This window comes from Penicillium malachiteum, assembly GCF_028827825.1.
Source record: "Penicillium malachiteum strain IBT 17515 chromosome Unknown utg000005l:1.0-9002435.0:326005.0-9005861.0, whole genome shotgun sequence".
Taxonomy (NCBI): Eukaryota; Fungi; Ascomycota; class Eurotiomycetes; order Eurotiales; family Aspergillaceae; genus Penicillium; species Penicillium malachiteum.
The window spans coordinates 1088806-1109702 of NW_026643099.1; the positions used below are offsets into that span (position 1 = coordinate 1088806).

At 47.6% G+C, this 20897-nt stretch overlaps 9 protein-coding genes across 9 annotated transcripts; 5 read left to right on the forward strand and 4 right to left on the reverse strand.

Moving 5' to 3' along the window:
- Positions 1-1497: 1497 nt before the first annotated feature.
- Positions 1498-5238, forward strand: N7483_010447 (uncharacterized protein; the record flags this gene model as incomplete). Its single annotated transcript, XM_057093874.1, has 4 exons — positions 1498-1571; positions 1744-1931; positions 1999-5145; positions 5204-5238. The coding sequence occupies 4 exons, from the start codon at positions 1498-1500 to the stop codon at positions 5236-5238; spliced, it is 3444 nt and encodes a 1147-aa protein (XP_056939845.1).
- A 1876-nt stretch (positions 5239-7114) lies between these two features.
- Positions 7115-7438, forward strand: N7483_010448 (uncharacterized protein; the record flags this gene model as incomplete). The annotated part of the gene is made up of 1 exon (XM_057093875.1): positions 7115-7438. One exon carries the CDS (start codon positions 7115-7117, stop codon positions 7436-7438), a length of 324 nt encoding a protein of 107 aa, XP_056939846.1.
- Positions 7439-9259: 1821 nt separating this feature from the next.
- N7483_010449 (uncharacterized protein) lies at positions 9260-10816 on the reverse strand (the record flags this gene model as incomplete). Its single annotated transcript, XM_057093876.1, has 3 exons — positions 9260-9683; positions 9771-10335; positions 10723-10816. 3 exons carry the CDS (start codon positions 10814-10816, stop codon positions 9260-9262), a joined length of 1083 nt encoding a protein of 360 aa, XP_056939847.1.
- Positions 10817-11281: 465 nt separating this feature from the next.
- Positions 11282-11581, forward strand: N7483_010450 (uncharacterized protein; the record flags this gene model as incomplete). The annotated part of the gene is made up of 2 exons (XM_057093877.1): positions 11282-11469; positions 11500-11581. 2 exons carry the CDS (start codon positions 11282-11284, stop codon positions 11579-11581), a joined length of 270 nt encoding a protein of 89 aa, XP_056939848.1.
- A 783-nt stretch (positions 11582-12364) lies between these two features.
- Positions 12365-13665, forward strand: N7483_010451 (pseudouridine synthase PUS4; the record flags this gene model as incomplete). The annotated part of the gene is made up of 2 exons (XM_057093878.1): positions 12365-12437; positions 12503-13665. The coding sequence occupies 2 exons, from the start codon at positions 12365-12367 to the stop codon at positions 13663-13665; spliced, it is 1236 nt and encodes a 411-aa protein (XP_056939849.1).
- A 679-nt stretch (positions 13666-14344) lies between these two features.
- On the reverse strand, positions 14345-16446 carry N7483_010452 (uncharacterized protein; the record flags this gene model as incomplete). The annotated part of the gene is made up of 4 exons (XM_057093879.1): positions 14345-15577; positions 15676-15834; positions 15911-16167; positions 16245-16446. 4 exons carry the CDS (start codon positions 16444-16446, stop codon positions 14345-14347), a joined length of 1851 nt encoding a protein of 616 aa, XP_056939850.1.
- Positions 16447-17071: 625 nt separating this feature from the next.
- Positions 17072-18200, reverse strand: N7483_010453 (EBP2 family rRNA-processing protein; the record flags this gene model as incomplete). The annotated part of the gene is made up of 2 exons (XM_057093880.1): positions 17072-17355; positions 17411-18200. Coding segments are annotated over 2 exons (1074 nt in total), but the record flags the coding sequence as incomplete, so codon positions are not given.
- Positions 18201-18497: 297 nt separating this feature from the next.
- Positions 18498-18849, forward strand: N7483_010454 (heat shock factor-binding 1 family protein; the record flags this gene model as incomplete). The annotated part of the gene is made up of 3 exons (XM_057093881.1): positions 18498-18557; positions 18608-18707; positions 18764-18849. 3 exons carry the CDS (start codon positions 18498-18500, stop codon positions 18847-18849), a joined length of 246 nt encoding a protein of 81 aa, XP_056939852.1.
- A 407-nt stretch (positions 18850-19256) lies between these two features.
- N7483_010455 (protein disulfide isomerase family protein) lies at positions 19257-20453 on the reverse strand (the record flags this gene model as incomplete). The annotated part of the gene is made up of 2 exons (XM_057093882.1): positions 19257-19837; positions 19931-20453. 2 exons carry the CDS (start codon positions 20451-20453, stop codon positions 19257-19259), a joined length of 1104 nt encoding a protein of 367 aa, XP_056939853.1.
- Between the last annotated feature and the right edge of the window lie 444 nt (positions 20454-20897).

A 20897-nucleotide genomic window follows, 5' to 3' on the forward strand; every position in this document is an offset into this window, starting at 1 on the left:
CTTTGGCAGACTCACAGCTACGAAGCTTGTCATTCGATTCAAAAATAAGTTTGGGATAAATAGTGCCAGGATATAACCCTAGACTTAAAATTTAGCTTACAGATTATCAGACCAAAGACCTTTCCAGGGTTGATATGCCAACTTAGAGCTCTACTAGGTACTACTAGTAGTCTCATAGCCGCAGAGTGCCGCACATCACTGCCTATGGTAGTAATCATGCTGACAGTCAGCACTGGCATGTGAGCCCGGTTGAGCCTCAAGATTCTGAGTGGAACACTGCCAGGTAGGCTTTAAATTGAAGTTGTCAATATCTCCCTCTAGTACTGGAGGCATTTATACTATTTGGTGGTTGCTCACAGCTCTAAGCTCTTTTAAATCTTCAAGTGCTCATTGATGAAACGACTCGGGAGACCTTGGAACTTCAATATGTTTATTTCTATTCCCCCCTTTCCGACTCCTTTTTTCCAATACATATAGCTTCCAAGGTTGAATATACTAGTATGACTTGGAGTATATACATGTAATGTGGTACGCACGTGCGACTGCCCAGGTGATGACTTTAAGTAGCGAAGGCACGTGAAAGCCCCACATGTGCACATGTGCACGTATACTAAGGGGGCAATACTATACACTAGCAGCACTTGAGTCAACTGGTAGTATGGATTCACAAGGTTAGCTACCACTACTGATGCTAATACCTGGTGATTATGTAGGAGAACTTGAATAATATTAAAGTTCTTAGTATGATAAGTAGCGACATATAACGTTCAATAAGTTCCAGTAGTATGATACTAGTTAAACTGGCGTAGTACTAGTATCTAGTACTCACCTCCCGGAGCTCCGGTGGAACACGGCATGGACACGGGAAGAACCCAATTCCAAGAGACCATAGGTATCATAGGTACTTCAAGGAGAGTGCGGAGTACGAGTCAATCTACCCAGCTACTAGTAGATTCAACTTGGATGTTAGTACTAATTTCGTGATATCATGGCATTCCTCCCAAGTGAGATGGGTTGTACAGGGAATGTCCCTGTAACCTCAGATCTTCAGTACTGCCAGTGATCCCGAGTATATAATTTCAACTGATTTCCCGTACATACTAGAGATGGCTATATACTCTTAACCTTGACAGCACTTGAGAGTAAACTCTGAACGAGCGTTTCAGAATTGAACGCCTTAAATTGGGATAGCCGCGAGTGGAGTCGCCGAACGAATGGAAAAACGGCCCCTGAACCAAAAGAAGTTCGAGGTTCGTGGATTTCTCCGTTCGTTGGAACTTCCAGCCTATCAGGCCCTCTATTAGGCATCGTCCGGGTCTTGTTTCTCCCCTCTTCTCCTTTCTTGTCAATTCTCCGTTCTTTTGTGATTGGACATTCTATCTCGATCGTGAGATCTCAACCTGGCCCCATTCGAGACTCGGTCCAGATCTCCCTCCCTCCCTTTAACCCCCTTTCGCTTTCGACTTCAACGGTGTCCGTCCCCATGTCGTTCGCACCATGTCTCTCAATGGGCTAGATACTCCCGTCGTCATCGATGCCTATCAGAGCGCTCTCACTGATGCGGGTGGATGGTAAGTCGATCATTTGCGGAATGCTTCGCAATCCTTCTAATCCCCATCCCGGACCCCTTGTCTACCGCTATCTCTATAGCCTCACAATGCCCCCACTGTTTCGAGCCCGCAAACCTATCTCTGGTCGCAAGATATAAAAAAGATGAATCATCTAACACAATTCTATCTATAGGTTCCTTCTGCATTACATCGCAAGAGATGAAGTGACTTTGCTCGACCGAGGCAACAGCGGGGTGTCCGAGGTTCGCAATGCCATCGACAACTATGGGGAAGTCTCGCCACTCTATGGCTTCTTGCATTACCGGCGCAGGAAAGTCATCCTCCGCTACATGCCCGAGGGATTGTCCCGACTTATCTTAGGTATGGCAAACAATGATCATGCCTCGGTATGCCGAGATTTGGTACTAACCAAAGTTCACCCTTTCAGCCCGAAGCAATGTACAATTCCAATCCGTCCTAGACAAATTTACTCCGAACGATACCGTACTGCCCCTTACCCAAGCCTCCGACCTCAATGAGAGTGCCCTTTCTTCAGCATGTCTTTTGCATACAGCCTCGGGGTCGATCACTTCTTCTTCCAGCTCACTTCGTCGTCGACGATTGATGGAGATTACAGAAGATGCGGAGGAAAGCGGCACGAAAGAAGAGACAAAGGAGACTGCGCAGTCGCTACAACCAGAACCACAACTACCAACCAAAAGTGAGATGAGACAAAGACCAGTGAGCCAATTGTCAGAGGCAACAGTTGTGCCTCCGACGACTGCTCCAGAAACCCCCGAAGTCGAAAAGTCCTCTCCTGACCTTCGACCCCCACCATCACGAGCGAGCTCTCGTCCTCCCCCTTCTCGCGGAAGAAGTCCGAGTGAAACACACTCGGAAGCCATGTCCGCGACCCCTCAATCCCCAGCTTCCAGCTCGGGTCGTTCCAAACATCGAAATATTCTTGACGAATTCCCCCGCCCATCAGACGAAGTACGCATGTCTACGCAATCGGCACGTCCCTCATTACGCGATTTAGAGCGAGCATCTACATACTCAACTACACCAAAGGTTAAACGTGGACCACGCCCTTCTTTAGATCATAGTGGACGACCTCGCACTTCTGGAAGCTCTAAAAATGCAGAGCAACGACCGGTCGCCTCTCTCCCATCGAACATACGTTCATCATCCGTACGAAAGCAAGCTGCCACCGTTGAGCCTCCTCGTCCCCGGTCCCAGGGCAGCTCTTTCGCGGCCAGACCAAACAGCCGTATCCCGCCAATTCCTCCTCTTCTTGTCCCACCTCCCAGCATCCCTATTTCCAGGCCTCAATTATCTCCAGGCGCCAAGTCGCTTGGTGCATTGTCGTCCTCGTCCGGGTTGACGCCGGAGAAGGAACGATTAATGAAGGCACTTCAGCAGCGACGAAAAGCCATGGCCAAGCGAGCGGAGCAGACGAAAAACAAATCAACGATTGCTGAGGTAGAGGAACCAAAGCCACAGATTGATCTTACTCAAAATCCGGAGGAAAACAAAGAAAATGTCAATTTTGTACCGATTGAGATTCACACATCGGGGCACGAACAGCTACGTGAACGGAGATCTTTGGAGCCTTCTCCCATACTTGAACCATCTGAACCAGAATGCGCGCCTTCCCAGATCCCAATTGAGAGCGAGGAAGAGACTCCAATTCCCGGTTCGGCCGAAGCATCCAAGCCCGAGTCTACAACCGATAACGCTGTGTCAGATTCCGAGTACGGTCCATCCTCACATACTTCAGGACCCAGTGCTGAGACCACATTCTCAATTGAACATTACGATAACACGGAGGCTATAAAGTCGGAGACACCGCAGGCAAATCTTGAATCTGAAACCCGTGCCGAGCCTGAGGACTCCGCAATTCCTAGCCTAACAGAGACTAAGGAAAACCCGGTCCCACTCAGCGCGGATGTCGAAATCCCCCTTCTCCCGATGCCCACTGAGGTTCCAGAACTTCCAGAACAATCATCTGAACTTAATGATTCTTCCTCTCTCAAGTCAGATACCCCTGCATCGGTAATTGAGCAGCTGGAGGCTTCCGTTGTGGAACCCACGTCCACTCCTGAGGAGGCCCCTGAGTCTGTCTCCATCCCCGTCACGCCCGCCGTCAATTCCCCACCAAGCCCCGGGCCCGAGCCCACGGTCGCACCTGTTTCGGTTTCAATTGATCCTGTCTCGCTGGATGAAATTAAGCCCGAAGGACCTCAGATCGAGAACCCCGCTTCCCTCCCCTTAGACCAGCGGAGGAAGGTTCACCTTGAACCCATCCAGGTCCCAACCCTCGAATACTCGGATGACGACAACCTGCTCTCGGACGATTCTTTCATGGAGGAATTGAGGTCTGCGACAGTGCAGGAGGCCCGGCCAGTCGCTGTGAACTCACCAAATGGTGGCCAGCACTGGAGAAGCCCCTCCCGCGCTGTCTCCAGCCCCAATGGGCTTCCATCGCCATCCGTCTCACACCACTTGGCTGTAGGTGGCAGATCCGCCTCAAGCTCTTACCTTGAACATGCACCCGGAACTCCAGTGCTTGTGGCGAAGAAGATCAACGTCTCATCTGGTATCTCGAGTCGCATCAAGGCTTTGGAAAAGCTCTCGAGTGCTACTCCCACCGCTGCCACGCACAATCTTCCTGCGCCATCCAACTCCTCATCCTTCGAGAGCCTTCGCAAGCGTGCATCTGTCTCCTACCCTGGCGATGTCACTTTGCCTGATTTCTCTCGCGCCCCAAGCGTGAACCACCATGATGCCCGTCCTGTCTCCAACATGTCTCGCCGTACCAGCTCGATCTCCGTTGCGGCCCATGTTGTACGCGATACCAATAGCTCTAGCGTCACTGTCGGTTCTGAGCCTTCTGAATCAAACGCGGCTAATCTCCAGACTAGTCTGCCGACTGTCAATCATGAGTTGATTGAAGAGCCTGTAGTGACACCCCCAGTGGTTGAATCCACGAATCGGTTGGAGAGCCGAAGCATGTCAATCTCGTCTACTGGCTCTGGCCGACAGACTCTCACGCCGCGCCCTACCAGCCGATTGTCATTATCTTCACGCTCCAAGACGGATGAGAACTTGCAGTCTTCATCGAACAACGAAGACAAGAAGGCGTCTCGTACCTCGCGTTTGATGAAACGTATGTCCTCGATCACCTCTTCTTCTCGTCGCAGTCTCATTGGAGCTCTGAGCTCCCCTGTCAAGGAAGAAGAGCTCTCTGCTATCTCTCCTGGCGAGTCTGCTATTTCCCCATCGACCTCGCACCAACGCCTGGTTGAACCAATTGAGATTGGCGAGGTCAATGTTCAATTCCCGGATACACTCCTTTGGAAACGTCGTGTCATGCGCATTGATGAGAATGGATACCTTGTGCTTGCACCCGGTACCAACGACTCCACTGCTCGCAATATGATCAAACGCTACCACCTCACCGAATTCCGCACTCCTTGTCTCCCAGATGAGGATATGCAAGAGTTACCAAACAGCATTCTGTTGAATTTTTTGGATGGTAGTACTCTTCAGTGTGCTTGTGAATCACGCCAAGGGCAAACATTTGTCCTCCAGAGTAAGTGACATTATTCCGTCTATTAATTATCTCTTGTCCATACTGACTTTGCATCTAGCTCTTATCGAAGCTCACGCTGCCAATCAAGCTTAAGCTCTACCTTCCCACTCCTTGGAAGACTGAATTTCTTTCTCCATTTACAATCCCTACATCAATTTCTTTCCAATCTTGTCAATCTTCTTCATCTCACAGTTCGCATTACATTTGAACACAGCATTCTGTCATACACTGCCTACACTGTCTCCTTTTTTCCATCTGACCACCTCCTGCCTTCGGCTCAATTCTTCCAATAGTCTTATCTACCTTCTTCCCTTCTTTTCACCCCTGTCCTCATCACATCCCCTATTTTCTCTATTTTCTGTCTGTTTTTGTTCGTGATATATGTGGCATGTTTCGTGGTATACCCCTCTAAGTCAAAAAGCTCCTTTCCTTACATCATCCATGTACAGCAGGCCTTGTGCCTTGTCTAGCATCGGCTTCTTGTGAGGCCCGGAGTTTTGTTCTTTTTAGTTCATTAGTATTACATTGCGCTGCATACACAACACTTGAATCGATTGCTTTGTTTTATATTGGACGAACAGCGGGGTGATGTAGTCTCAGTGATTGAAATATCATGATGCTACCTAGGTAGGTATAGGTGATAGCTATTAGTCATGCCACTTCAAATGTTCCAGGGTTAACTTGGAATCATTCCTTGACGCCTTTCTCAGAGTAGAAAATTTACACTATCCAAAGCTACTGCTAACAGTAGTCCATGGTGAGCAGGAAACGGCTCACATGCTGTCAAAAATGTTTGTGTCTGACTACCTAGGTATACATGTGCTAACCGGAATCCATAAAACTTCAATTTGAAGGCCTGCACATGTGGGTAGCCAGAGGGGGAAACCTGAAGGACTTAGGGGCCAGCTAGTAGCTTATAGAAGACTCATAGAATCTCGGTCTTCAAACTAAGTATGGCAACTATAGCCCCGAAGGTCAATTTGATACACCGGTGGACCGTGACGTTTCCGTCCAATTACTATTAGAAGCCATAGTCTTGGCCCAGATACCTGGCGTGTACTGGCAAGAATCGATGCATTTCTACCTGCTTCTCTGTCTTTCCCTGTCATAGACTGAACAAAAAAAAGAACTCAGAATAGAGCGTTATTTAGAAGCACCAGCCCCACTCAGTCAAAATTTACCTTTGGGGCTTATATCAAGTCCACGGGCCTACACCACCTTCCAAGATTCCCCTATGGACATCCATGGATGTGGAGCTGCCACCAAGGTTGGAAACATTTGAATGAAAACAAGAACATTTGGGCGTTTCCCTAATGAAAACTACTATTTTCATACAAATTTAGACGACACATCAGGGCTACAACCTTTTGGACAGATTCGAACATCCTACTTAGCTCTTACTATCCCTCCCACTCCCGATCTATCAATTTCCGCCTAGTGATGATGTGACACTGCTACATAGTACGGAGTAGTACATTCTTATTAGAATACTTCTAAGGTTATTCTACCCTTAATTCGTCCATGGGTATGATCAGGCTATTTCAAGTTTGTTTGTCTGTATTTATTTTTGCTTTTTTTTGCTTTTACACTGTAAAATGTTTACTTTTGCCTTCTCTCCAGGTCCTGTAAATTATATTATACCTCTCATTATAACACCACTATTTCAAACTTGAAGGCAGACAGTTCCAAGGTTTGATTGAAGGCGTTTTTGGTCGAATAATACCCATGTACATGTATATACATACCTCTTAGGCAGCAATTGCTCCCAACACTTGACCAGGTAAGTATTTGTTACTGTCATGTGATCCTGGCGCTTTATTGCATGTGCCCAGTTTAGGTCAAGTTCTCCTTATATTCTCTCAGTCTTCATCCTTTCCTTGCACCAGAAAGCTGTCACTTCAAGTTCTAGCTCCTCGGGTCTCAGCTCGTCCAAGGACCCTCAAGTGCCAGTGCTTTTACTCTTGCCAAAATGGTTAAGGGGTACGATGATGCTGCTTGGGAAGCAAGCACCGAGCTGCGGAAAAATTGGCCAAAAGTTTTTCGAACTGATCCTACAATCTACAATGACATTGGACAAATACTTGACAAAGAGTTCAGTCATCTGAATTGTTCACACTTCGAGTGCCTCGGTGCAGGTGGTTTCAATATCTGTTTTAGAATGAACTACACCAACGATTCCGCCGCTATCATACGGTTCCCAATGCCCGGAGGCGTTATGTTCCCGCAAGAGAAAGTCCGCAATGAATTCTCTGTCATGCAGTTCCTCTTAGAAAAACCAACAGGCACCGATTGAATCCCAATTCCACTGCCTTGTTTATCTCGCTGTCAAGAAAACAGAGAGAGTCTGTCAGGGTTGGGCCCTTTCATTATCATGAGTTATATCAATCATAATAAGAGTATGGGGACTCTTCTCGAGACGCCAGGACGTAGCCCAAAGGATATTCCAATCCTCGATACGGAACTCGAGCAAGTGAGACTAGAGGCCATTTATGGAAAAGTGGCCAATATTGTTCTTTCAATGTCTACACTTTCTTTCGGCCAGATAGGATCCATTCATAAAAATGAACATTCTATTTGGGAAGGATTGAGTCGGCCTATGTCGTATTCGATGAACGAAATTGTACAGCTAGGGACACTGCCCCGATCCAAAATACCAACTGCTGTCTATGATAAAGCATCATCATACTTTGAAGCCCTGGCAGAGCTACATATCTCACATTATAAGCCAACTGAATGAGGCAGATATCGATCTAGATACTGACGATGATGTCGTAGCACATGACTTCCGACGGGAGTTTGTCGCTAGATTTCTCTTCCGTCAACTTGTCTATGATCAAGAGCGGAGAAGAGAATGGGTAATTCATGATGACGATCCATTCCCACTATGGTGTGATGATCTACGACCTGAAAATATCCTTATGGATGATTCTGATAATATCGTCGGAGTGATCGATTGGGAATCTCATATACAGCCCCTGTCAAATACACATATGCACCACCATGGTGGCTTCTTCTCGAAAAGCCAGAAGATTGGTATCAGGGTATTGAGGACTGGTGTACGAAATATGAGAAAGCGCTTCCGGTCTTTCTCGAAGCCATGCGAAAATGTGAAGATGAGGTTATCTGGAAGGACCAGCTGTCAGAAGACAAGAGGCTGTCTAGTCGAATGAGGGATAGCTGGCAGAGTGGTGAATTTTCTGGATCATGTATGCTGCGAGAAACAATTTTGCTTTTGACGCAATCTATTGGAAGAAGATCGACCAGCGATTCTTCGGTGCTACTACATGTGGGGACGATAATTCTTCTGAGTCATGGCGGGAGAGAGTTCATCTCTTACAACCGGCTGAAAGGAAGCTTATGGAAGAATGTGTGAGTCTGAAGATCAAAGAGAGGTATGACCGGCTTCTTGCTTGGGACCTGGATGATTACGGCATCGAGTGGACTAGGAGGACGAAGGCCATAGTTAAAAGGGAGATGGCGAGGATAAAGAGGGAGAGAGAGGAAAGAGAGAGAGAGAGAGAGAGGAAAAGGAGGAGGAGGAAAATGGCGATACACAGGATGCAGAAGGTGCAGATGTAGAGAAGGAGGAACTTGAAGAGACGTATTCTAAATTGCAACTGAGTGGACCTGTTGAGAACTGTCGAGAGGATAATTGGATTTGAGCTATAGCAAGAATGCTACCAGTGTGGTCAAGGGCTACTGGAACTTGAAGTGGGTAAATAATTTAAAATTTGAGCTTTTATTTCACCCCTTAGTGGTACAACACAGGACCCCAAGGTTGATTGCCAGTTGCTTCATGTATCCTATCACCTGCTGAGTCTTTTCCTGGGTCCCATGATTGTCCCTTTTCTAGTCTTACTGCTCATTTTCCTGCTTACATGTATTGTCTTACAGGATATCCTATAAACAAAGGCAGTTATATCAACTGATAGCACCTGAGAAGAACAGGAGTGCATACTGCCTATGTGAGTAAATGATGGACCCCATCTTGATTAAACTGCCAATTAACTGCGGCTAGACGGATTTTGAGCCACCCTTCAAGCCCCCGATGCTGGATCAATTGAAAAAAAAGAAAGCTTAATAGCACAACAAGCCATGGACTCCCATCAATTCTTTATGCCTGGTCAGAATCGATACTTGTATCATCGCCATCATTGATTTGGAGCGTCGGGAAGTTCAAAACAAGAGCCCCGGCAGGTAAGTTCTGGTACTGGACGAAGGCCTCCTCAATCGCCTTAGCTCGTGCCAATGCATCATTGAGACCCTTTGCAAAGACTTCGCGGTTGTTTGTCAGACCATGAGGCAACCAGAAAGCGAAAACAGTATTGACTGGGACCACTTCACCGGCGGAAGACACGGACAATTCTCCGTCTCTGCTATCGAATAAACGCTGTAGACTTGGGTAGGGATAGAAGCGCTTAATCGTGTTGAGTGATTCTTTATCCAATTTCCCCAGCATTCCACATTCCTTTATTGCTTCGACGATTGTCCCAAGGGTTTTTCCTTCCGCCCGGCTGCGCAAAATCATGGTTGCCAACCTATTATTGGAAAAAAGATTGTTAGTTGATCTCTTGTCAGAGGAAAATATGATGTGGTTTGACAGGTGATCACCAGGAGGTACTTACCATCCAATGTCAGTTAACCATTCGACGCCCTGTCCAGGAATCTTTCCAAAGAAAGCCTCGTGAGATTGGGTTCTTATGAATTGAAAGCAACCAAGAAGGCATAAAATCTCCATGGCGTTAGTGCTCAGCTGAAGTACGTTGACTGGGAGAATGAGTGAGTTTTCATCCACCAAGCCCTTGCTGTGGAGATGTAAAAACACATGCCAAATCATGCTTTGGCGAAAGGATCTCCAGTGCATGTTCATGATTAGGGTTCCCCATTCAGCGGGTAAGTTCCTCTGGTTGCAATAGAGAATATCGTGGACGGGCATCTCTGACGGGTCACCGGTGTCGATATTGCACAAGGCTCCTTCTCTTTCCATCACAGCTCGAGCTGACGGTGAGATTTCAGTTATGGCTCTGCTCTGCTCAAAAGACTCGTGTATGAGTTGGTTGGCCGTTTCCCAGTCACTTGGTATGCGCCCGATGTCAGTGCCTTCATCTTCCTCGTCTTCATCGGGCCATGTGTCTGACAGCACTAAGTCACCAAACTCCACTTTGGCGTTTCGTAATCGGATTTCATGAGCTGATGTGGTCTTAATCGAGCAAGCGCTGTCTAGGTGTAATGTTTTTAGGAGTGTGGCTTGAATGTGGCTCTCGTGATCTTCAACAGTCCAAGTGAATGTGGGCTGTTGGTCCTAACTCCTAAGACTGCTAACAGTAGACCCGCCGAATCAGGAATGAAACCCAAAGGATTTTGATTTGTATAATTTCCATAGGTCGGAAGGCATAATACCGGAACAACCCCCTTGGAAAAGTATCCGACCTCTTGAAGATATCCTTGTGATACATATTGAGCCGCACAAGTACCACCCTCAAACGAACGACATAAGTAGGCCTAGACCCCTGGACACTTTGTGTAGAGCTCAACCCTGGAACCTAGTCCTGGAAGGCTACAGGATTCTAATCTCACAGATCGGCTGGAATGCCACACTGATGAACCTCCATTTTGTTATCTGTAGCTCCTCAGGTTCCAGTGTGTCTTCAAGTGTGATGACATATGCCATATTGAGTGAAAAGAACAAGGCGAGTTCCAAGGTTTACTTATCGCAGATCCGAATGCAACATAATTCATGTAGCCCTGTCTGGGCATATTTTCGACTCCTGTGCACCTTCTACATATAGACATACTCGACCTCAGCCCTGGAGGGTTGAGGTTTCCAAGGTTTTCAGTGACATCTGAATCATGATGCTCTCAAGTGCTTTCAGGCTGTTCCTTAATTAAGAATATCAAGTGACAATCTAGCTATGACAGTGCATCTATAGTCCGGAATGCCTACAGTATATCGACCAGGTTCCGTGGTTCATAGTTTGCGGTTCCTTCAACCCAAAGTCATTATAAAAGTGTGATTTCTTATGACGACTTTCCTATCTCATTTCTTCTACATCTCGACTATAAGCTGATTTCCGTCCTATGGAATTGGATCAATTTCCAGTCAAATTTTAAATAACCACTGGCATTGATCTACATAATGAAACTCTCTATCCTCTATCTGCTGGCATTCAGTTCCGGTGGCTTCACCAGCCCCATCAAACGAACCAATTCATTCCAGGTCCAGGACTTCAATGCCAGTGTATACTCCAACAATACCCTTGGAACTCTTCAGTTTGCGGTACAGAATCCGAGTAACAGCTTGGGAGACCAATGCTTCATTTCCTGGTGAGTTTTAATCAAACCAATTGATCCCAGCCGAAGTATTGCATACGTAAATACCAAAGAGCACTGCAATTTCGAATATTTAATCTCCTTTGCTCCTTACACTGGCGTCTAAATGGATAAAGATGTAGCACTGGCAACTTGAAGCTGACAAGACTTGACAGGAACCCAAGCGGTGCAATACAACCGGGTATAGAATTCAACAAATGTGCCCAGGATAACTTTCAGTTTGGTTTTCGGTATGGATTGCAGATTGAGAACTTTGTTTTAGATCTGCAGCAGGTGAATACAACCCAGACAATCTATCATGTCCTGAGTGTCTATGCAAGGAATTCCAATTGGGTTTGTACAAAGGACCCAAATCCCGAGGTTAAGGAAAGCTGTGAATATCAGGGAGTGTTGACTATCGGTTCCTAAGGGAAACATTGGACTTGGAACAATTAATTAAGAATAGCATTTTATGACTCGGGGTTCAAATGTTCTCTTCAATTTTGTGTGCCGTGTGGATATCTAAGTATAAGTACTGACGTAGTCGCTCGCGGTATACATGTATGGATTTGCCGGGAGAATGAGAATACTGTACAGTGACCTCTACATGTATGAATACCAGTGCTTAAAGCTAAATTTCCAACTCCGATTAAGATATCCATACAGACCTATTCCTAGGTATATAACTTCTATTTAGTCTTCTCTTCAAGGTCATGCTGCTCATGCATGTGAAGATAAAATCCATGGATCCATACATATTGTGTAACAACATACAGTAACTTTGCTAATTCCACTATTAGAGTACCTTATCGTGACCCGCCCCTTATCGGGATAAATTACCCCAAGCTACGATAGATCTTGACCTCCGAAGCTTTTCATTTTCCACATCTCACACTTATTATTATACCAGATGCCATTCCCACCTGGCTTCCGACTATTCCGCACTACAATGTCAGGCGAAAAGATCCTCGAAGGCTGCTTTGGTACGCTCTGACCCCTTCCAACCTCTAATCATCCAATCTCAAAATCTAACCAAAAATTGGAACAGCCATTCACAAGCCCCAAGGCGTTACCTCCGCCGATGTACTCCGTACCTGTCAAAAGCACTTCAATCCCTCCAAAACATTTGCCCCATGGCTCGAAGACGAGCGCGCCAGACGCAATCGCGAAAACTCATTCCAGAAAAAGCGCCGCCGCGACAAGCGCCTTGAAGTGAAGATCGGACACGGCGGTACCCTCGATCCCCTTGCGACAGGTATTCTGATCGCAGGTGTGGGCAAAGGAACGAAATGTCTCCCTGAGTTCCTGGGATGCACAAAGTCATACGAGACCATTGTGCTATTCGGCGCTGAGACCGATACGTATGATCGACTTGGTAAAATTGTTCGACGAGCTCCGTACGAACATGTCACACGGGAGAAGGTGGAAGATGCGCTGAAGCAGTTCCGTGGCAAGATTATGCAGCGACCGCCTATTTTCTCTGCGTTGCGAATTGATGGCAAGAGACTTTATGAGTATGCGCGCGAGGGAATCATGCCTCCTGTTGAGATTAAGTCTAGACCTGTTGAGGCTGTGGAACTGGAGATTGTGGAGTGGTTTGAGCCTGGAACACATGAGTACAAGTTCCCTGAGAAAGAGATGCAGGGCGATGAGAAGGTTATTGCAGAGAAGTTGCTTGACAAGGGGGATGCTGCTCCTCTGGAGACTGAGGATGCGGCAGCTTCCTCTAAGCGCAAGTCACCTCCTGCGGATTCTCCCCAGGGTGAGGATCAGGATGCTGCGAAGAAGCAGAAGGTTGGAGAGAGTGGAGAGGCTCAGCCTGTTGCTGCGTCTGAGTTGGAGCCTAAGCCTAAGCCTGAGTCTGAGTCTGCTGCTCCTGAACCAGCTTCTGAAGATGCTCCTGTTTTCAAAGAGGAACAGCCTGTCCCTCAGCCACCTGCAGTCAAAATCAAGATGACTGTCACATCTGGCTTCTATGTTCGCTCTTTAGCCCATGATCTGGGCAAGGCGGTTGGCAGTTGTGCACTCATGAGCGAGCTTGTTCGGAGCCGCCAGGGAGAGTTTACTTTGGAGCCTGAGAATGTTCTGGAGTACAAGGACTTGGAAGCAGGTGAAGAGGTCTGGGGACCGAAGGTATCTCAGTTCCTGTCTGAGTGGGAGGCAAAGAGGGCTGCTAAGGGTGAGGCCGAGGCTGAAGCTGCTGAGAAATAGATACAATCTTCCCTTTGACTTCAAAGCCATTGATTAGAGCTGTAACATACTATGTCTATACGAGATTATAATCAGAATATGCACATTTTCAGCCAATTATTCCTAATTTGAAATTAAACGCAGCAATTGAGCATACTTCAAAACGCTCTGCATACATGTGTACTGGTATGTTAAAATTTGGACGTCAAAGTTGGAAGGGTTCATGCGCGTGTACTTTGGTCATCGTGTCAACCTCCAAAACTTGGAACCTTGGAAGACTTGAAATTCCGAGTCACATCTGGGCACTGTCCTCAAGTGCTGATCAATCCAATTCCCGAGTCTCAGTTTTAATAATTGATCAAGACAACTCGAGTCCAGATGTCTAATGTACCTTTGTGAGGAAATATGAACTATCTTAGGTGCGCATCCATTTTCTACTATTTAGTCTTCCAAGTTTATGATAGCTCAAGAAGGCCCCAGAGTTGATCTGGACTGAAGGACAGTATGTCAAGAGAGTTCATGTTTGTTTCTAGTAGTACATACAGTCTGATCAATATTTTATCAGACCAGTGCCCCCTTTTTCATTGAGGGAAAGTACATCAAGCAGCAAATAAGGTTGCGCAGTCATCTTCGAGCAAATTGCAGTCGGAGGTAATCGTCAAATTCTAGCATCATGATCATGAAAGATTCAAAGCAATGTTCAGCTCGTATGGCCATTCATATCTTGGTTCCGCTCCACTAAAGACGGGCGACTTGGAGTTTCAATGGAACTTTCATCATCATCAACAGATTGTGATTGTTCGGTCATCCCATTCTCATCTCCATTTCCATTGATACCATTGATTCCAGTCCGGCCGTGATGGATTTCCGGGAATGCTTCGCGCATCTGTTGTAGGTGTTGACCTAGCAGATACTTGATGAGATTGCTAACAGGGAAGACGGAATGCATGCGTCGCTCTGACTCGACGAGCTCAATTCGCATTTGCATTTCCCAGTCATGCTCGCCGGCATGATGTTCAATTTCTTTCTGGCGTTCATCGCCCTTGGTCGTGATTACCTTGGAACAATCCTGCATGCGGCAAGTCCAAGTATCAGGTTCTGGCTCGGGTTCAGGGTCAGGGTCAGGGTCAGTGTTAGTGGTCAAATCAGGAAGTGGAGGAATATTTCCGAGTATTGAATTTTCAATGGGTAGAGTAGATGCAAGGGTGGTAGAGGTTTGTGGGGTATCCTGGAGCATGGTTTGTAGGAGAGAGGTTGCTGTGCCAGATCTACCTAGGAATGATCTGGTTTGGGGTTTGGCAGAAGCCAATGGAGTTCGAATAAGCTCATGGCCGCGGATTTTGCTAGGTGTCTCCACGTCCGACATGGCGTCTGGATCATCGTCATCGTCATTTTCATTGTCATCATGATCTTCATCGTCATCAGACTGAGTGGGCTTTTGATCGGCGGTTCCATTGCGATTTCGTTTACCCATCACTTTGCGGGAAACTGAGGCGTTTTTGGGACGGAGCACAGACTTATGGGTTCGCATAAGGGCCTCGTCGTCGCTGGAGTCTTCGATGGGTTGTAAGGGTGTAAGAAGAGCGGGGGGTAAGGGGTCGGGCAGAGTGGCGGCGTGAGTAAGTTCTCGGTGGATCACATAACGAGACCATTTGAAGCCAGGTATGTCTTCTTCATCCAGTTTTTCAAGGACGGCACTTGCCCTAGCGGCGATGATCTTGTGGGCGTTTTCTTTGCTAAATGAATAGCGTTTTGACAATCGTTCTGACAACAAGTCCATGTGTAATCGGCGTTTGGCGAGGTGTCCCTCGTCTTTGAGTTCTTGTATGAGATGATAGACAGCATCGGTTTGTGATTTGGCAATTGCAGCTGGGTCGTGTCGAGGAGTCATGACTTCGGGCTCGTCCTCTTCCTCCTCTTCGTCATTGCTAGACTTAGGTGAAAGTCGGTCCATTATCTCTTTGTACTCATCCTATGGCACTGATTAATACCGCGATCAAATATCCGAGAGCGCAACAGCTAGTTACTTACTTTGAATTGACGACGGAGATGGATGAAAACATTAGTCTTGTTCCACTCCATGTCTTCATCATCCTCAATCATGCAGCGGAGGAGAAAAGGACCGTGCATTCCGAAGGTCTCAGCTGACTGCTCCCGTGTCTCGCAATCGCCATGTGTATGGAAGACGTACTACATCGGAGTTAGCGGGCAGAACAGATTCCAAGCGAGGCGCGCGCATTCGTGTCGCGACAGAGGGGCGACTTACCTGTTCGCACAGGTTTCTGTAGGTTGGATTAAGCTGCTTTTTTCCATGTTGATGCCTGTCTATCAGGAAGTAGTACATGTCGACAGCCTGAACCATGCGATTGAAGTGAGGCAGGTAGCCCTTGGCGGGTGAGATCCGGTACCAACCCGCCCTTCCAGCAACCCAGAGCTGGACGCTACGATCTTCTGCTTGGCCGTAGGCATAGTGGGTGACATCGTCGATGATCATTCGCTTGGAGAGGGCATCAGGGCTCAGTACTAGAGTGAGACAAACAAATGTGAGTGACGGACGAGAGACGCGTAGGCAATCAGTAATCAAGCTTATGCGCGCTTACCCAAGTGTTCCTGATTCGGTTTGAGCTGCAGCTCTCCAATAACTTGCACGGGATTCTTCTCAGTGGCTTCAAGGAGGTTCGCATAAAGCATCTTCCCTGGTCGTAAGACCTTAACCTCGGACAAGCCAAACTCCCACCAATCATTCTCATCCGAGATGGAAGGATCAATGGGAGGCAGGACTGTTTCTTCGCGGGAGGTCATGGTTGCGATCGCGGCATAGTGTATGAAGGAGTAAAGATGAATGAAACACGTTCAGATACATGAAAAGGCAGGAATGGCCTGGAATTTCGCGGGACATCAACAAGAGTAGGTGACTGGGGGATCGACAGGCTGATGCGGGTGCCTGAGGCTCCAGGTACCAGACCTGAATATAATCCACCCACCTAGTGGGTTATAAAGGCCTACAAGGCTAGATGGGACCAACAGTCCCCAACTACAAGTGATGAGCTACATGTAATTAAGGTGCTTATTCAAATTGAGACATAAACAAGCCCGAAATTAAGATCAGAAATTCTTTAAGACATGTTTCATTCTAACCTAACATACGCTACATCTCAAAAATGTAGCAGTGCTAGCTTAGCTCTAAGAGCACTTACAAGAATCTAAGTCATCAGCATGCTGTGTTTAGTTTTCGGGGCTTAATAAATATTGAATATTCAGAGGAACAAAATGAAATAAATGTAAGTCAATTCATCGTAGATGCAGGGTAACTCTAGTTATTACAGAAAGAAAGCAAAAGTGGAAATCTCCACGCGATTTTTTTGGCGCCGCATGCGCCTTCAAACATCTCCATCATGCATACAGGTCTTCTTCAAAAACCTTACATGCGACCCTGAGCACGCTTGCTCTTGCCAGGGCGCTTAGCACCACCAGACTTCATCTTCTTGGCAGAGAATGAACGCATGTCACCACTGGAAGCAGCATCACCGCTCTTAGAGAAGCGCTTCTTACCACCGAAGCCGAACTTCTGATCTCTCTTTTGACGCTTGTTGTTGGGACCACCCTCGCCACGGCCACGCTTGCGGCTGTCGGATTGGCCAGCATCCTCGATAGCCACGTCGAAGAGGTCGTTGGCATCGTCGGTAGGAGCAGCAGTATCAGCCTTACGCTCTGTAGAAAATTGTTAGTAAAGGAAAAGGAATGTGCTGCTTTGGGTAAAACATACTCTTCTTCAGGGTATTGATCTTGTCAAGAGTCTCGCGCTTCTCCTTAGCTCTCTGCTGCAACTTGGCGACCTGCACCTGCTTGCCAAACTTCTTCAAGTCACGTTGGCGGCGCGCCTCAGCAGCGGCCTTCTTACCAGCAGCCTCGTCATACAGCTTCTTCTTGATTCTGTCCATGTGCTCATCGTTCTTGACCATCTCCGCAAAATAGTCACCGGGTCGGGTGAAGGCAACGCCTTCCTTCTTCAGGAGACCACGAGCCTGGGTAGCGGCAGCCTGGCAAACCTTGTAGAAAGCCAATTCACGGTTGAGATCATCGTTGGGGTCTTCAACCTCGATCGGCTCTTTGGACACGAGGGAATTGTGCTCGGAGAATGGGGTCTGAGATGTGATGAAAGAGATTCGCTTGAGGGAGGAGGTGATTGCGGCGGAGTTGTTAATTGTCAGGCGTTGGTGAGTGACGACATCTTCGCGCTCGTCATCTTCAAGGTCTGATAGAGGGATATCTTCTTCTTCTTCCTCCTCGTCATCCTCTTCCTCCTCAACCTCTTCCTCGTCGGACTCCTCTGCTTCCTCCTTGTTCTGAGCCTCTTCGCTCTCGTCAGCCTCGGAGCTCACGGCCTCTTCCTCAGCAACCTCCTCGGTCTCCTTGACCTTAGCTGGGCTGGCATCGGTCTTCTTCAAGCCTTTGCGCTTCTCGGCAGCCTTAACTGACTTCTTCTGCTTCTCGGCATCATAATCGCGACCCTTGTGGGCATCGAGAGCCTGAAGCAGCTTGCTTCGTTTGACCATTGTGTATATGTGGTCGGGGTGTAATTGGGGGGTTGGAAATTAACTGGTAGTAGAGAGACAGCGGATTGATGCTCTTGATTTTTTTGAACCGGAGCCAGTCCCGATATGGGTTAGCGTGGGCGATAAGCGCTGGATATGGTTAGTGTGAAACGGAAGGCGGTCTAAGTGATGATCCGGCCTTATCGTTATTGATGCCCATACGAAGTACAGTTCACCCAAGTAACTGGGGAGTTGTTTGCGTTTTCAGGTTATTCAGTTTTATCAAGCCTTTTGCTCTTCAAAGATACTCAGTACAATATGCCTGAGGACTCAACTCCAGCCAAGACCTCAGCAGAGGAGTCCCTGCTGTCACAGCCTGTATGTCATTCTTCCATCGCTCCACAGGCCTCAAAACTAATCAAGTCTAGAACTCCGATGCCCAAGGGCAACTCACGGCAGCTGTTGATGAGCTGCTGGATCAACTGCAAGGCAAATTCGAGAATGTTTCCAAAGAGATGTTTGGAAAGCGTACGTTCGCCCCCAGCGTTCAATATTCAATGCGTCGTGTACACTGACCCCTCCAGTGGATGATATGACCCGCCGCCTAGATGAATTGGAGGCTGGGCTATCAGCTGCAAAGAACGATGCGTCAGCGACTCCTCCACAGTGAAATTCCATCCTTGTTGCCCGCAACTTGAATGCCTACTCTTCTCTACTATTATGACAGGCCTGTCACTACCCCCGTTTTTTAAGACTACACTTAAGTGCCGCAGTTATCTTTCTTATGCGAAATCACGATACCCTACGTTTCAGACCAATGCAGTTTAAACGATATAAAGAGTCTCTCAAGGAACCCATTCTCGTATCCATATATAAGAGGATTTCTTCAAACTTATTCATTCCAAGTCCTAGGCACAAGGCCTACTAAACATCAGATCGATTTCTCAATTCATACAATACAGCAGCATCTGCCAAGTATATTCATTCAAATTTCCCGGAAAATCACTACAAGTTCCATATACTGTAGCTTCCTCGGGGATCAACACCAATCAAGTAGTATCAAACGAAGCAGCTCGTTTACAGCTCATCCTTCTTCTCCTGGTCCTCGCCAGCGAAGCGACGCAGGATGTTGCTTCGGGAGACAAGGTCATCGACCTTCTCCGGGGCGGAGTTGCCCTTGCTCAGAACCTTAACCAGACGAGCCAGCTCCTTGGAGACGTAGCCCTGGTTCTCGCTCAGCTTGGTAGCAACCTTGACGTAGTACTCAGCGTACTTGTCCTGCAGACCGGTGGCAGCCTTCTTGACCTCGGTAGCCAGCGACTCGAAGTTGGCAGCAGCCACGTACTCGCTAACCAGCTTGTCAAGGGCAGCAATGGTACCGGCCTGGGCGTCCAGACCACCACCAGCGACACGGTGAGTACCAGTCTTGGTGTTCAGGAATTGGATCAAAGCATCCTCGGAGCGGGCGCCGGAGTAGATCTCGGCCTCGGTGGAGCCAGCGGGGAAGAACTTGATGGTAGGGTAGCCGGTGACACCCTGCTCCTTGGTCAGAGCACGAGAGTTCTCAGCTTCGGCATCAACCTTAGCGATCACGACGTTAGACTCAAGGTCGAAGTCAACGGCGAGGGATTCCCAGGCAGGAGCGAGGTTCTTGCAGTCTGATAAGAGAACAAAGAGGTTAGTCGGAGGAAATGAGAAGGGAACACGGTGTATAGATCCTGCAATTGGGATCAGAAAAAGGAGCTACTCACGGCCACACCACGGCGCAGTAAAGGCAACCAGAACGTTCTTGTCACCACCAACGGTGGACTTGAAGGAAGCGTCATCCAGCATCTCAATCTTGCTGGCCTCCTTCTGCGCGGAACGAGGCTTAATACCGGTCTTGTCAGTGATCCATGAAGACAAGCTCTCAAGATCACGACCACCCTTGTACTCCTCAGGCTTATCACTCTTTCCATCGAACCACTTCAGGGTGGGGAAACCCTGAACGCCGAAGCGCTTTCCAAGATCACGGTTCGCATCGGCATCAACCTTAGCAACGGTAACCTTATCCTCGGCGAAGGCGAAAGCGGTAGCGAGCTCCTCGTAGACGGGGGCAAGGGTCTTGCAGTGACCACACCAGGGAGCGAAGAACTCAACCAGAGCGGGCTTGCCGGACTTCAAGACGACCTCGTCAAAGTTCGTGGGGAGAAGGTCCTTAACGGCGGAGCTGGCGTTGGCAAAGCTGCCGAGCGCGGAGAGGGCACCCAGGAGCAGGAAGCTCAGACGGGCCATTTTGAATGTGATGAAAGTAAAATTCTTTCTTTTTGGGGTTTCCTTCCTTTTGAGAAGTGTAAGTCAATTACACAGAAAGTGTTTTGGAAGAAAAGGACAAGAGCTCTAAGCAATTGGCGCCGGGGGTAATTGATGACAAAACACGCCGAAGAGGCCACTTGGTCCCGCCCGCCGATCAATGAGCCCACTATGTATATCCGAGTCTCTATGGATATATGGTGAACTAGGTCTGGTTTGGCGACTCTCTAACACAATCTAGATAGATTAAATGTAGTTAAATACCGCTGCTGCCATGATGTGACTAAAATGGATTATTGTTTTGATTTTTATGGATTACTAGATAGTAATACAATAGAGAATTTGCCAACACATCCAAGCCAAGTCCAGGTAAATTCAGCAAGCGAATAGGTATGAACTAAGGATGCATTTTGCATAGGTAAAGGC